At 44.3% G+C, this 16,522-nt stretch overlaps 1 protein-coding gene across 1 annotated transcript in view; it reads right to left on the bottom strand.

Moving 5' to 3' along the window:
• Positions 1–9,970: 9,970 nt before the first annotated feature.
• MACO1 (macoilin 1) overlaps positions 9,971–16,522 on the bottom strand; it is a 93,990-nt gene continuing 87,438 nt past the window's right edge. The window contains exon 11 of the mRNA XM_053268506.1: positions 9,971–12,031. Coding sequence (XP_053124481.1) covers positions 11,829–12,031 — 203 coding nt within the window. The 3' untranslated portion in view covers positions 9,971–11,828. The remainder of the gene's footprint in view (positions 12,032–16,522) is intronic.

Raw genomic sequence — 16,522 nt, 5'->3', positions numbered from 1 at the left:
CCCAGCACCGTGGCCAATAGCCAGGAATTATGGGAGTTGTAGGCCAACATCTACAGGAGGGCCGACCGCTGAGCAGCCTTGCCTTAGGGGATGGGGACGTTCTAGGAAGAGCACCTGCCTGCTTGCATGTAGAAGGTTCCAAGTTCCCTCTCTAGCATCTCCAAGATAGGGCTGAGAGAGAAACTCCTGTCTTAACCTTGGAGTAAGGACGTGCATGAATATTCCGTGCACTCCTCGGGTTGGAGAGGAAAAAATAAGTTGTGGCTGGGGATGATGGGAGTTGTAGTTCAACAACAGCTGGAGGGCCAGGTTTACCCACCACCGGGGTAGACAATACTGAGCTAAATGGACCAATGGCCTGACTTGGCAGAAGGGCAGCTTCTTACGAGGGGCTTCCTGCTGTCCCACTGGTAACCTAATAGTCTGCTGCTTAAGATGACCATTTCAGCTCGCCTCATGGAAGGCCTGCCCCTGCCCATCGCTTTTGAAGGTGCCTCTTTGCCCAGTTAGCAGGGATTAAAGGGGTTTCTGCCTTTAGAAGCAAATTTGGTCCTTACATGGGATGACCAGGGCTCTGAGTCCTGATTCTGCATGGGGCAGGGAGGGGGATGTGCAGCAGATGCTTGCTACTTTCGCCTTGACAAGCTCAAATTAGTAGTGCCTTTTCCTGAAATCCATTTGAGTTTCTGCTGCAAAGTTCTCAACAGTCTCGCAACAGTCATAAGAGCTAGAAATTAAAGCTGGTTTTTAATTTTTTTTTTTTTTAAGTGCATCTTGTGGTGTTCATAGCATGTCACATACAACATTCCACTCTTGTGGTTTGCAGGTGTGTGTGAAATAAAGCTCTCTCTCTCTCTCTCTCTCACACACACACACACACCCCAGAGGTGACTCTAGAACAACAACTTTGTGGGAGCAAAGGGATGGCAGAGAACATTATTAGGGGAGTAAGGATTTTGCTATAGATCAAATACTTATGGAGGTATGGTAATTAATGTTAGTTTATTTACCTTAGTATTGAAGTTTGCTTCCAGGGTATTTAAACTACTGAAAACTGTTTTAAATGGTTGTCCTAGTTTTCCAGGGGTTTTAGCTGTTTGCATGTTTAATTGGTTTTATTCTGTTTTTATAGTTTTGATTTTAATTGTTAACTGGTTTTAATTGTTTTTATTCTGTTGTAAATCACCCTGAGCCATTTTGGAAGGGCGGTATATAAATCAAATAAACAAATAAATAAATAAATAAATAAATATTCTCAAACAGAAAATGTGCTAGATTCCTCTTAGAAAACAATCCTTTTGGATTAGGACTAACCTTCCAGTCTGCTTTCCAGGCTATTTTCTCTTCCTGTCCAAAACCATGTGGAAAGAAAGACAAAGCAGAAAGACTGGGGTGGGGAGAGTGGTAAGCACAAAATCTACAGGGGAAGTGACCCTCCCCTCCTCTGCACACATGGTCTCACCCAGAAGTGCTCTTACCCCTGGACTTCCAGGCTGACGTCCAGGATCTCCACAGCCCCTGCCCCCCCCGCCTGAATCCTCTTTGGTCTGTCCTGGGCAGTGTGGTCACCCAGCTGAACATGATGATGCTTAATTTTCGGGGGGGGGGCTCCAAAGGCCTTTAGGTCCAGGCTCCAAAATTATCTAGGTGCCCCTCTGGTCTTACTCAGCCCAGTTCCTGGCCAGGAAGGTCGTGAAGGGTTTGGCCTGGCTCCTAGGAGGCTGGAGGAGTCTCCTTCCTGTGTAGCTTCTGCTACTTGTTCAGGGATATGAATGAGAGCGAGCGAGCGAGTGAGTGAGTGAGTGAATGAGACTTCTTTAAATGGCGGTCTTTTAAAATAATTTATTCAAATGATAGGACCATAATATATGATGACTGTCTGCTGTAAAGTTCCAGTCTGCTGGATGGGGGAGCAAGAAATATTACTATGAAAGTACCCGCTACCCTTTGAGTCTTTTCTGGTGCATAATCACACACACACATATATGCCATTATGGCTCTTTTTCAGAAGAGAGGAGACAAGCCAGAATTAATGCTAGCAAGTTTCACATTCATGACACCTTTCCAAACACTCAACACATCTCCAAATACAGATTCAAACATCCTTGTCCAAGTATAGCTTTGATTTCTTTTTGAGCCGGTGTTTATTCCCCTCCAGCCTAAATTTAGAGGGTAATAATTGCAATAATTATGCAAGAAGCTTCCTCGGAATCGGTAGAGATTTTGAAGCTGCTGCGGTAGAAAGGAAGATCGGTTCATTCTGACAGCTCAGCCCTAAAATAACGCTTCGCTTGAACTGCCAGAGAAAGGAAATTTGAAAAAATAGAACGGGAGTCAACTTCCCTTTCAACTTTATTGGATTAGTTTCTCTGGCCTCCCCCATCTTCTTATTAAAATTATTTGCTGAAACGCTTCTGTGGTATAATCAGGCAGCATATCAGAGGAAATGGGATTCAATTAAGGTACAAAGGAACATCAGATTCTCTCCTTTTTTCAAATAAAGAAAAAAACCCACTAATTGATATTTTGAGCAGTCATAGCAAAAGCTAGCTAATTGGTTGCTTTTCCAATGAAGAGACGCAGCATAGCTTCTTCATGCCGGTGAGGAGAACTGGTCTTGTGGTAAAAGTGAAGTAAAGTTGTGCTGTCAAGTCAGTGTCAACTCCTGGCGACCTCAGAGTCCTGTGGTTGTCTTTGGTAGAGCACAGGATGGGATGACCATTGCCATCTCCTGTGCAGTATGAGAGGATGCCTTTCAGCACCTTCCTATATCGCTGCTGCCTGATATCGGTGTTTCTCATAGTCTGGGAAACATACCAGCGGGGATTTGAACTGGCAACCTCTTGCTCCCTAGGCAAGGTACTTCCTCACTGCACCATTAGGTGGCTAACTGCAAACACAGAGGTTACCTGTATTTAACATAAAAGGAAGAGGACTCCGGATTTAAGACAACCCGCCCCCCTCAATTTCTAATATCAAAGAACTTGGAAAAAAGCGAGATTCAGGTAAATACTGTAGATGGACCAACGGTCTGACTTGGTGTAAGGCAGCTTCCTGTGAGGTTGGTTAGTTATTACACAGGTTTAGGGATGCCTGTGTATTCTGGGTGATGGCACTTCCTGCTTCTGGTATATTTGCCGGTCTGCTCTGAAGAAACAAAGATATTATTTATATACTGTATTTCTATACCACCTGATATAGAGATCTCCAGGCGAGGTACAAAACCCCAGCATAAAACAGTTAAAATTTGTAAAACAGATAAAATCTCAATAAAGAAAAAGACATTAAATTTTAGATTTCAATTAAAAGCCTGGGAAAACAGGTTTGTCTTCAGGGTCCTCCTAAAAGCAAACAGAGAAGGAGATGCTCTTATTTCAGCAGCAAGCGAATTCCAAAGCCCCAGGGCAGCCACAGAGAAGGCCCAGTCCCAAGTCGACACCAGACGAGCTGGCGGTAACCATAACTGGACCTCTCCAGATGATCTTAATAAGCGACAGGGTTCATGACAGAGAAGGTGCTCTCTTAAGTACACTGGACCCAAGCCATTAAGGGCTCGGTCGGTAATTATCAGCACTTTGTATTTCATTCTTTTTGGCCATCATGTAGCCATTGACACAACTTGTCCACCATGAATCTGTAAGCCCATTTTAAAGCCATCCAAGCTGTTCAGTTCAGTTCAAAGTTTATTACGGTCTATGACCAGCACAACAAGGGAGAAAAATACAATAAAAATAAACATATAAATAACAATTAAAAAGATAACAAGTCAACAGTCTAACCCACCAACAATATTATAACTAAAAGGTTATAGGGCAGCACTAGAATTATTAATTAAAAACTGATGCAATCTTCGAGCTGCTGCACAAAAGCCCGCCACTTTCTGGGAGGGGGGGGATTTTCTTGGGGCTCAGCCACATCCTGTGCATGTGATGGCATGCACACGGGATGTCATTAATCTAGGTCTATCAATGGCTACTAGTCTGGTGGCTGTGGGCCACCTGCAGCCTCAGAGGCAGGATGCCTCTCAATACCAGTTGCATGCCCTCCCTCCTGCTGTTACTCCCCTGCAACTGGTATTGAGAGGCATCTTGCCTCTGAGGCTGCAGGTGGCCCACATTGATAGACCTGTCAACCATGAATCTGTCCAAACCCATTTTAAAGCCATCCAAGCTGGTGGCCATCGCCACATCCCATGGCAAAGAATTCCATAGATTAATTGTGCTCTGTGTGAAAAAGTACTTCTGCTTGTTGGTCCTAAATTTCCCAACCTTCAATTTCATGGGGTGACTCTATATGCCTTGGAGTACCAGTTGCAGGAGAGCAACAGCAGGAGAGAGGGCGTGCGCATACCTCTTGCCTGTGGGAGCGGAGCCAGCTGAACAGTCTGGGTCTGGCCCTACCCAGCAGCCTCTCCAATGACATCCCGTGTGCATGACGTCACATGCACAGGATGTGGCTGAGCCCCAAGAAAATCCCCTCCCCTCCCGGAAAGTGGCGGGCTTTTGTGTGGCAGCAGCTCGAAGATTGCATCAGTGACTTCTGGTGGGCCACTGTGTGAAACAGGTTGTTGGACTAGGTGGGCCTTGGGCCTGATCCAGCAGGGCTGTTCTTATGTTCGTATGACCCCTGGTTCTAGTGTTGTGAGAGAGGGAGAAAAATTTCTCTATATCCACCCTCTCCACTCCATGCATAATTTTATATAAGATATCTTCCTGTAGTTGCCTCTTTTTCAAGGGTCCTCAGAGATCCAACTTAGCCGCGACACTGTGGTCCCCTTTGAGGTTAGTTTCACCCCTTCATTACTTGCTTTCAGCTGGCTGTTTAGCTCTCTCAAGTTTTTAATGCTGCCCACTACTGTATTTTACTGCCTCACCCTGCTGTCTGTGCACTGCTTTTTTCTTCTTTGCATTTTTAATTGATATTATTTTAAACGAAGGAATTATAAGACATCTTTAATTTCTGAAGGAAGGCAAGGTATTATTATATTTTAATTCAAACAAATGGGATGCAATAGGGTTAGAGAAGGTCTGCCTCCCTCCACACATGGCCACCATGGTGTGTGTGTGTGTGTGTGTGTGTGTGTGTGTGCAGTATTGCACAATGATTAAGAGTGGAAAACGTAAATGGAGGAGTCCAGGGCTTTAATCTTGCTTCAGCTGCAAAAGCTTTGGGTGGCCTTATTTGCAATTCTGTTCACCCTCCAAATCCCCAATATGGTGGAAAATACTGGCCTGTTTCACAGGGCTGTTGTAAAGATGGCCGGGATGGATCTTGTACATGAAGGACTTGCAGCTGCTGTGAAAATGTCCCAGCTTATTCTGCATACCTGCAGTTTCTCCTGGTGGTGCAGGAACCAGTCAGCTGATCCACAGGGCTTCCAGTTTGAGTTCCATGGCAGCCAGTGCTGAACTGGGAAAGAACCAAGGATTCTCAGCCTTTAGGAATATAGGAACATAGGAAGCAGCCATATACTGAGTCAGACCATAGGTCCATCTAGCTCTGTAGTGTCTACCCAGACTGGCGGCAGCGGCTTCTCCAAGTTTGTAGGCAGGAGTCTTTCTCAGCCCTATCTTAGAACTACTGCTAGGGAGGGAACTTGGAACCTAGATGCTCTTCCCAGAGCAGTTCCATCCCCTAAGGGGAATATCTTACAGTGCTCACACATCAAGTCTCCCATTCATATACAACCAGGGCAGACCCTGCTTAGCTAAGGGAACAAGTCATGCCTGCTACAACAAGACCAGCTCTCCTTTGGAACAAGTTAGTTGCTTAATCTTTTAACTAGCCCCTTTTTGCAGGACTGAAATGGCTTGGAAAAGCAGGGCGTTTCTTTTTAGCAGAACAGTGCCTATGAATAGAGCACTAATCCTTCAGATTTCCCTTTTTTAAAAGAAAGGCTTAATTGAGATAAATCGGGGGTTGCATAATTAATGTGATAAGAAAACAGACAGAGGCAGACTCCTCACATTGTTTCAGTTCTGAGTAAAATCAATCATTTGGGGGAGAATATTATATTTGAAGCTCCTCATTTGTTGCAATCCAAGACCCTTCTCCTTTCCCCCCCAGGCCCAGTCCTGGTTTCACAACTGGGCAGAGCTGAAAATAAAACTTGATTTGCCAATCGAAGGAATTTGCCTTTCCACTTCAAGCGGTTCAGATATTTGAAGATCAAAGGCTGGTCAAGTGCCACTTTCTAGGATCTAAAACGATTGTGTTCCATTAATTACTTACATTACATAAAGGATACAGATGACTCACTTCAAGCAAACGGTTTTCACCTCTCCTAAGTTAGAATTTTAATTGGAACAATGTAACATGTTTCCTAATCATCAGGGGAAGGATGACAGAGAGAACACAAATTGCATTGCACTTTGATTTATGGTTCAACAATACTATGAGCCGAATGTTCACACTTTCCTTGCATGCTTTATGAGGAATAAGGGACTTTGTTGAAGGAACAGGAGATCTGGTGTCATTTTAAGAATAAAAGAAATTGCCTAGAGTCCTTTTTGACACCTCACAACATTTGCTTAAGTCTACTGTCATCCAGAGCTAACCCTGTGATGTACATAGAGACAGAAAAAAGCAGGGGAAGATGGCCATCAGGTGGCAGCTAGGTGCCTAGCAAAATCTCTTAGACACATACCAAACCTGCATTGGAGATCTTTGCCAGGTAAGGGCACCCATGTCTCCTAGATCCTGCAGTCTGGTACTATAGACTATATAGCATAGACAACCTTGGCTGTCCAGATGTTGAACTACAACTCCCACCATCCTCAGAGCCACACTTTATTGCTCAGTGCTACCTGCCACCAGCTCTCTTGCTTTCTATTATTACCTTTTCCCCATTAATCAAAAAAGGGGGATGTTCTGGGGAAGAGCATCTGGTTTGCAGAAGACCCCCAGGTTCAATCCTGAGCACCTCTAGGTAGGGCTGGGAGATACTCCTGCCTGAAACCTTGGAGAGCTGGTGGCAGCAATTGATATTTGGGCCAGTCACTTCTTTCTCAGCCTAACCTACTTCACAGGGTTGTTGTGAGGAGAAACCAAAGTATGTAGGTACACCGCTCTGGGCTCCTTGGAGGAAGAACGGGGTAGAAAATGTAAATAAATAAATAAATAAATAAATAAAATAAAATTTGGTTGTGCCATTGAGTCAGTGTCAACTCCTGGCAACCACAGAGCCATGTGGTTTTCTTGGGAGAATACAGGAGGGGTTGACCATTGCCTCCTCCCACGCAGTTTGAGATGATGCCTTTCAGCACCTTCCGATATCGCTGCTGCCCAATATAGGTGTTTCCTATATTCTGGGAAACACACCAGCAGGGATTCGAACCAGCAGCCTCCTGCTCTCTAGGCAGGTTGCTTGCCCGCTGCGTCATTAGGTGGCTAAATGGACCAATGATCTGACTCTGCATAAGGCAGATTCTTATGTTCCTCTTCGTACTGTAGAGTGGTGGGTCACTCGGCGATTGCTAGATAAGATCAGCCACAGCAAATAAAGCAAAGAAATAGTCCAGCCAGGCATCATTCCTAAGAGGCTGATGCTGCCACCTCCACCACAGGCAACTGTGCAACAGCAAAGATTCTCTTCCCACCAGGAGTCCGGCACAAGTAGAGACCTTCAGCCCTTCACCACCTGTAGATGCAGCTCATGGGAGTGAGCTTGCTGATGGGGTGTGCTCAGGGGTGTAGCAAGGTTGGAGTGGGCCCAGAGACAAGATTTTAAAATGCCACCCCACCCACCCGAAGCTCAGCTCATGAAGTAAAGAAATCTTAAATGAGGCTGAATAGTCGTAACAAAAAGCAGAGTAAATGTATCAATGATATAGATATAGTTAATCCCTGCTAACTTGGCAAAGAGGCACCTTTTAATGTGGTGATTCTCTTTATTTAGCAGGGGGAGAGGAACTATCCACCCCCAGCACAGGACCTCCAGTGACTGTTGCTGGTGTCTATCTTATGTTTCTTTTTAGATTGTGAGCCCTTTGGGAACAGGGAGCCATCTTATTTATGTATTATATCTCTGTGTAAACCGCCCTGAGCCATTTTTGGAAGGGCAGTATAGAAATCGAATAAATAAATAAATATAGATAACCTATGTGCCACAAATAGAACATCATTCTAAATTACTTTTTAAAAGGTTTTGTGGATGATGCAAGTCACTGAATGGTACTAGAGAAAGACATGCTGTTCTGGTAGCTCCAGGTCTTAACACTCACATCAATTTCGGAGGATGAATACAACTGAAGGAACCCCGGGCGGGTGCGCGGCTGGGGGAGTCAGTCATGTGACTTGCCTCGGGGGGGGGGGCAAGGCAGTGGGCCCCCAGACAACTGTCTTCCCTTGCCCGATTATAGTTACGCCCCTGGGTGTGCTCAACTTTTGCTTACTACACAGGAGCTGTGAGGGAGCCCACTCTGGGTTGGGAGTAGCATGTGGGAAGGGGCAGTCTAATCCTTTGCCGCTGCTGTGGCCCTAATCTGGATAGAGCCCCCCAGCTGCAATTCCCACTTTATGCTGTACGATTGGCTGGATGTCTATATCCTCATATACATGTTTGTGTGAATGACTGTACCTGTGTTTGTTATAAAAGTGAACCTGGATAAAGGCCCTTCAAATGCATGGTACAGATAGGAAGTGTACTTCTTTACCTGTGTGCCGCATAACATGTGAACATGTACACTGTACATTCGCTGTACGAGTGTTCAACATAATGTGCAAATGGGCCTTGCGACTATGTGGTCTTCCCACCAATGTCAGAAATGAGCAATGAAAGCTGTCAACTGAGAATGTTTAGTTTGAGAATCTGTAAAGTGAGAAACAGGGTCAGTGCTAGGAAATAGTACCTTAAAACAGCTCCTGTTTATGTTATTCTATTTTTTTTCATTTTTACAAATCTGGTTTGGGAACAGCCCACCCTGGAAATTCTCAGGTGTAAGCCCCACCCAAATGAATGGAAGCTAGGTGGAGCATGCCCATTGGCTGCAATGCAGCAGCTTCAAGGCACATCCAGGTGCTCACCCTTCCCTTCTGCAAAAAACTGTATGCACAGGGCGCGGAGTGTTCTTCCCTGTATTTGAATACTGCAGACGAGGACGGGAGCCCTTGCACATGTGGAGCTTTTTGATTATATCCCTTGCTTCTGCCCACACTATCCTGCCCTAGCCAACGTCATTTTGAGTAGTTTGCTGCTCTTTATTTTAGAGAGTAAGTTTTATCACTGCTTACTACAGGTTCATAAATACTCACTTGTTTGGCTCGCCATTATGGCATGACTCTTCTCCAGGTAAGTATGTAGGATAGCTTAACAGATTGATTATTTTGGACAATCAATGAGACATAAATAATGTAAATTGTGTGTGGGCAGGAGGGCTAGTGAACGTGTCTTGCAGGCTCCTGATTTTTGTGGACTTATTTGCAAGGCTGGGCTCTGTAGCAAAACCCTGAAGCCAAGAAGGGATACACTGCAAAAATGTTACTCCCATGCAATGCGTGAGATATCTACTCTATTAGTCAGCAAGTTCTGTTGTACAAATTATTACTTACCTGAATGGCACACAAAAGCCAACCTAACCAATACAAGTTATTAGCAGAACTGTACCATTTAGCCGATGAATCAGCTAGAACAACTAACATGTGAATAGACTAAAAAGGTGTAACCAGTTAATTGGGCAGCAGATTTTGAAGCAATTTGAGTTGTTTTTAATACAAGTTCTCCTGTCCCATCTTAAGGGAGCCTCTCCCCTTAGTGGGAAATGGGGGAATACGATGATGATGCCTGCAGTAATGTGAATGTACCGTTTGAAAATAGTGCTTTTCATTCTGAATAATTTTTCCTAATTTATGTAGATTTAAACAATCAACTAAAACTTGCATGATTAAAAAAGGCTAAGCTTTTAAAGAGAGAGAAAGCAAGTATGCCCACAAACCACAATCTGGACCAGTGTTTAAAAAAGCAGGACACTACTTTATCTGCAAGAAAATGTTTATTTTTTGTAAACCCCACAGAAAAAAAAAAAAGAATGCAGCCAAGACCGAGTATTTCAACAAAAGTAGTGCCCAAAAGGCAGCCAAAAGAAAAAGAAAAAATTAAAAAGAAAAAAATGGGGGAACCTCAACACAAAAAAAGTCAGTGACAATATTCCATGTTTTGCACAAAGATGAAAACCTATGACATTTGAGTAACACTTTCATGGTGACAATTACACAAGATGATTCAAAAATGCAAAATGACAGCAACATGCACACCTGGCTAAAGCTAGAGGTTTTTATCTCCAAAAAAAATAAATAAAAAAAAAAATCTCTGATTAAAATGATGGAACTTTAATACTCCTATGTTTATTGACTTGCTTGTCCTACTTAATTTTTTTTAAATGAGGCATACCTGCCAATCCATATGAAATCTTAAAAAATGTTTTTTAAAGAAGAACTTTGTCCTTCCAGAGTCCACTGCATGTTTGCAAAATCATAATGGTTTGAGTTTATAATTTTGCTAGTTACTAATACAATTTTGTCTCTTTGCCCCACATCCCCTTCCCACCCACACCCAAACCTTTAAACACTTCAAAAGTCGCCAGTGCAACACACTTTCCTACCAATGCACAATATACATTTAAACTTAAATCTTTGTGCAATTTTACGAGTTTCTTTTTTTTAAAACTCTTTTTTAAAACTCCTTGGCACAACTGCTGAGATTTAGTCAGCCCCACTGAAATTAAACTGTCAAACACAAAATGATGTAAAGCATAATTGCAGTTGACTTTAAAAAAAAACAAAAGAAAACCCAGAACTGCTGCTTTTATGAGCCAGCTTGACAGCCTTTTGTATTCAATACATTGCACAGTTCCGCCTTTACCAGAATGCTTCCTCTACTACTACGACTGAGCCCCCTACAACATATCCTAATCAAGTGAACACTGTCAGATTTCATACGGAAAAACCAAACACAAAGGAAGATGTAACCTTGGATTGCATTGGGCGTCCAAATCACCATGTACAATTTGCAGTAGACTCTATGAAATCAGCTTGGAGTTTTAAGCTAGTTAATGGTGAAAGGGGGGAGAAAATGGTTTAAACGATCAAGTTTCCTCTTGAAATGTCATGCCCCCCCGCCACAAGGCACTGTTGAACAAGACTGTTTGCAATCCTCAAGTGACGAAATACATCAATGGGAATCTAAATACTTCACACAACCATCACTGTCACATTATTCATTCATCCTGGGTTGTTTATTTCTTCCCCTAAAACAGATACCCCCTTAAATGTTTGGTCCTTACTGGGGTTAAGCAAATTGATTTTTGCACATAAGTTTTCTCCCCACCATCTGACATTATCAAAGCTTTGTTTGACTATTTAAACCCTCTCACCTTAAACTTAAAGATTTTGTATCATTTATTCCTGGCAACTGTTAATTTGCCATTTTGGCTTCATTCTGTTAAAAAACAAAACCAGAAGGAAAGGGTTTAGTCAAGCAAAGCTCTATCTTTTTGTCTTTTCAAGAGGAAACCTTGCAAGAGTATATATTAAAAACAGAGGCAGAATTTGCTATGTCAAAACCAAGAGTTGTGGGTTTCTTTTTTCCCTTAATGCGTTGGCCAAGAAAAAAATCGTAAAGTTCTGTGAGGTTTTCTAAAAATTTACAAGAAAACTGATGGGCAGTTCTAGCCAAACCTTGATGTTGGGGTTCTTCCCCCCCCATTTCCCTCTTTTTATTTATTTTTTTTAAACAATAAATCAGTACAGTCTCAACACAATACGAATTTCATCTTGACTGCAAGATATTTTTCTGTGTGACGCCTTCCGTGTGACAAATTGAATATTGGCATTTACTTCTTCAGGGGCTGATAAACTGAGGCATTGGGGTCAAGTCCAGAAGGGCTGGTCTCCACAAATTTGGAAGAATAATGTGGGGAAACAGGACTCAGCGTGCTGGTGGCTGCAGTGTACGTTATGCTGGGCATTACTGCCATAACTTCTGCTATCTTCTGTTTTAGGTCCTTGATTTCCTGATCTTTTTGAATTATTTGCCCTGCAATATTAAAAGAAAAAAACAACAAGTAGTGTCGTCACCATCTGAACACAACAGACCAGGCTTGCAGACAAAAATATTATAGTGGAAAAGCTTATGGTACATTGGGCGGGGGCACTGCAAGGCCACACAAAACAGGAAATACCTGTATACAACACCACCTATATGTTTTACTATGCCTCTATATTCCAGTCTCCCTTTCAGAGAGCCACAGGGAAGAAATCAACTGTTTTTATCGCCAGTGGACAAGTCTACAATCTGTTATCAGGTAGCAGGAAGATCTTTATATCCAAACTCTTTCTTCCTTTATAAGTTAGACATCCTTGAGACGAAACCATTTCAAATTCTGTTTTACTCGGCCCTCTAGTTTTTCTAATACATATGGTATTTCCCCTCGAACAGAAGACTCTGAAATGAAGACAACCCCCTTAAATATAGAGGTTAAATACTCCTGTATTTACCCAAAAGGAAGGGGACTCTGAATTTAAGACGGCCCCCTAATTTCCAACATCAGCGAAAGCTCAGGTTGCTTACCTGTAACAACAGTTCTTGTAGTGGTCCATTGTCCCTTCACACTGAGTAGGTCTGCGCCTGCATAGACAGCACGTAGACAGCCTTCAAGAGCTTTACCCGCTTACTTGATGGCCTCCCTCAGTCCTTGACTACTGCGTTCCTCCCTGTACAGGTCAGTGCTACAGTGGGGAGGATGGAGAGTGGTGTGAAGCAACAATGGACAAGAATGACTGTTACAGGTAGGCAACATGACCTCCTTGTAAATGGTCCAATTATCCTTCACACTGAGGAGATTAGCAAGCTACTCATCAGGATGGCGGGAGAAGCGGGCAACTACTGGCGGAGCATTTTGAGGACTGATGCTCCAAACTGCAAGTGGGCTTAGGAACTGGTGTCCAGCGCATTTTGACGGGCCAGGAAGAGAGGCCCCTTCCATGTTGCTGCTCTGCAGATGGCATCTAAGAGAATCCCATGGAGATATGCAGTGGAGGTTGCCACAGCTCTCATCGAGTGAGCTTTGAGAGAGGGTAGCGGAGGCCTCTAAGCAAGTATGTATGCCAGCTTGATTGCTGTGGTCCAAGCCAACAACCTTGGGCAGGTGGCTTGTTTGCCTTTGTTCTGCCTGGAGAAGCAAATGAATAGAACTGTTGACTGATGAAATGATCTGGTCCTGTGAAAGTAAAACGATAAAGCACACTTCACATCTAGTGTGCCAGGCCCATTCTTCATCCAAATTCGGTGAGGGAAAGAAGACTGGAAGGCAAATGTCCTGCGACACATGGTATTGGGGTACCATCTTAGTTAAGTATGGAACATCCAGTCGCAGAAGGATATTGGAAGGGAGAGTCTGCTCTGAGGGCTCCGAGTTCCGACACTTGTCAGGCAGAGGTGATTGCCAGTAAAAAGGTTGTTTTAATTGTGATGTATGTACTTCAAAGGGCAGGTAGCCATGGGCTTAAATGGTCTGTGGATGAGTTAGGTCAGGACTAGCTTGAGTTCCCAAGGAGGAGCCAACCGAGGAGTCGAGGGAAACAAACACAGTAGGCCTCTATGTAAACTGCTTTGTGAACTGTGATTGAAGAGTGGTATATAAATATTTGTAGTAGCAGAGGCTACCTTAGAGAGCACCTTCTTCGGTATGATCCCCATCGTTCGTTGAGGTCATCTGGAGAGGTCCGTCTCCAGTTACCACCGGTACGTCTGGTGGCGACTCGGAACTGGGCCTTTTCTATAGCTGCTCCTGGCCTATGGAATGCACTCCCGGCAGATATCTGCAGTTTAGGTTCACTGTCGGCCTTTAAGAGAGCCCTAAAAACTTACTTGTTTGGCCTGGCCATCCAAGGTTTGTAAATTGTTTTTAAAGTATTTTAATTAGTTTTAAATGGTTTTTAATTGTTTTTGAATTTTGTTTTTATATTGTTTTGAGCACTGTGTTTTAAATGGTGTGTGTTTTTATGTCTTTTTAAATTTGTTGTATACCGCCCAGAGCCTTTGGATGGGGCGGTTTATAAATGTAAAAAGGAAAAAAAAGTTGAGTATCTATGGTTCTCGTAGGAGTGTCATGGAAAGGCCAAAGGGCAAAACCTTGTATGGACAGGATCTCCTCTCCTCTGCTGCCAGTCTGGGTAGACAATACTGAGCTAGACAGACCAGTGGTCTGACTCAGTAGTTGGCAGCTTCCTATGTTCCTCCTGATACAGAAGCAAAGGTATTTTCAATGGTTTGGATGGATCAAGATATCAAAATAGGCATCCATGAGGTCTATTGCCACGAACAAATTATTGCAGAACAGGAGCTGCAAGATCTGACTGAGGATGGTCATGTGAAAAAGGAGGGGGAGAATTAAGCTGTTCATGGCAGTCAAAATTGTAATGCTCTGTGGAAGTTGCATAGCGATACTTGGGGAGTAGCAAGACCTCTTGCTGTGTTTGATGGGACGCTTGCCCTTACCATGTCTGTTTCAATCCTCATGCCCCAAAGGGGAGTATAGCTCCGCTTAGAGTGTTGGGAGTTCTATGTTTCAAGATCCCAATCTAGGTTACCTTCCCTTTCAGATTCAGGGTTGGGTTCCTGCTGCTCCTCCTCCGAATCAGCTTCGTTTACTGGCATTGGCAAGGTGGCCACAGAAACTGTTGTGGTTTTATGCGGGGCAGTTTCCTTCTTGTTGAGGTTTTTTTGTTGGCCCCACTGGGTCTGTTGACTTCGATTTCTTTGGGAGTTTTATCCCTGAGGTGGAGGCTTTGGGTGCTGGAAGTGCTTGGTCTTTTAAGTGAGGAGAGCACAGAACCCAGCTTAGGTACTGACAGGGCTGGGTGTGACATTTCCGGCACCAGCAACTCATTGTGTGCTCTTGACCCTTGTCCTTCATGGCTAATAAAAGCTGCCAGGGAGGGGGCAGGTAGATGGTTAGAGGTGATTATCAATGCCTCATTAAGGGAGGGCAAGATGCCATCGTGCCTCGAGGTGGCGATGGTAAGATCATTATTAAAAAAGCCCTCCCTTGATTCCTCCAACCTGGACAACTATAGACCAGTCTCTAACCTGCCCTTTTTGGGCAAGGTGATAGAGTGTGTGGTTCCAGCTGCAGAGGGTCTTGGATGATGCGGATTATCTGGACCCTTTTCAATCTGGCTTCCACTCCAGATATGGGACTGAGACTGCCTTGGTCACTCTAGTGGATGACCTTTGTCGGGAACTAGACAGGGGGAGTGCGTCCCTGTTGGTTCCGCTGGACCTCTCGGAGGCGTTCGATACCATCGACCATGGTATCTTTCTGGGCTGCCTCTTAAGTGTGGGAATCGGAGGTACTGTGTTGCAGTGGTTCCGGTCCTTTCTTGGAGAGAGGGTCCAGAAGGTGGTGCTGGAGGACTACTGCTTGGCTCCGTGGCCACTGGCCTGTGGGGTCCCGCAGGGTTCGGTCTTGTCCCCCATGCTGTTTAACATCTACATGAAACCGCTGGGAGAGGTCATCCAGGGACTTGGACTGAGTTGTCAGCAATATGCGGATGACACTCAACTCTATCTCTCCTTGTCACCTGATCCTAGGAAGGCGGTGGATGTCCTGAATCGGAGGCTGTAGGCTGTGATGGGTTGGATGTGGGCTAATAAACTGAAATTGAATCTGGACAAGAATCCAGACAAGGTACTGTTGGTCAGTAGGAGAGCCAATCAGGATGACGAGATTTTACAGGTTCTGGATGGGGTTGCACTCCCCTTGAAGGAGCAAGTACGCAGCTTGGTGGTATTACTGGACTCCGCTCTGCTTTTGGAAGCTCAGGTGGAGGCGGTGGCCAGATGTACCTTTGAATGGCTTCGGCTAGTGCGCCAGCTGCGTCCCTTTCTCGAGAAGGCAGATCTGGCCACAGTTACCCATGCCTTCATCACGTCAAGGCTGGATTACTGTAACGCGCTCTACGTGGGGCTGTCCTTGAAGAATATCCGGAAACTGCAGCTAGTGCAAAATGCAGCAGCTAGGGTTTTATCTGGAGCTGCCCGATGGGAGCAAATCACACCCATTTTGACAGTGCTGCACTGGCTACCAGTTTGTTTCTGGGTCCAATTCAAGGTGCTGGTTTTGACCTTTAAAGCCCTTAACAGTTTTGGCCTGCTCCCAAGTGTTGCTGCCCGCTTGACAATGTCATCTGAGGGGGCTCTGCTCCGGGTGCCAACAATGAGGGAGGCTCAGTTGTCATGCACGCAGGACAGGGCCTTCTCTGTTGCTGCCCCCAGACTCTGGAATGCTCTCCCGGTGGCTATTCACTCCTCGGTCTCCATCACAGCTTTTAGAAAAAGTGTAAAATCTTCGCTTTTTGTCCTGGCATTTATTTGATTTTCTGCTGCTGCTCTTTATCTATTACATAAAACAGAGGGCTCCATGCACTGTAATAATCTAAAATTTAAATCAATAAAACCCTATATCTCGCTTCTCAACATTTCTTATCCTAGTCTTATTAGCCAAAAAGCAATACTTCGCCACGT

Source organism: Hemicordylus capensis, chromosome 7 (genome assembly GCF_027244095.1).
Source record: "Hemicordylus capensis ecotype Gifberg chromosome 7, rHemCap1.1.pri, whole genome shotgun sequence".
Taxonomy (NCBI): domain Eukaryota; kingdom Metazoa; phylum Chordata; class Lepidosauria; order Squamata; family Cordylidae; genus Hemicordylus; species Hemicordylus capensis.
The sequence above is the reverse complement of the archived record's forward strand: the minus strand, read 5'-3'. Positions and strand labels throughout refer to the sequence as shown.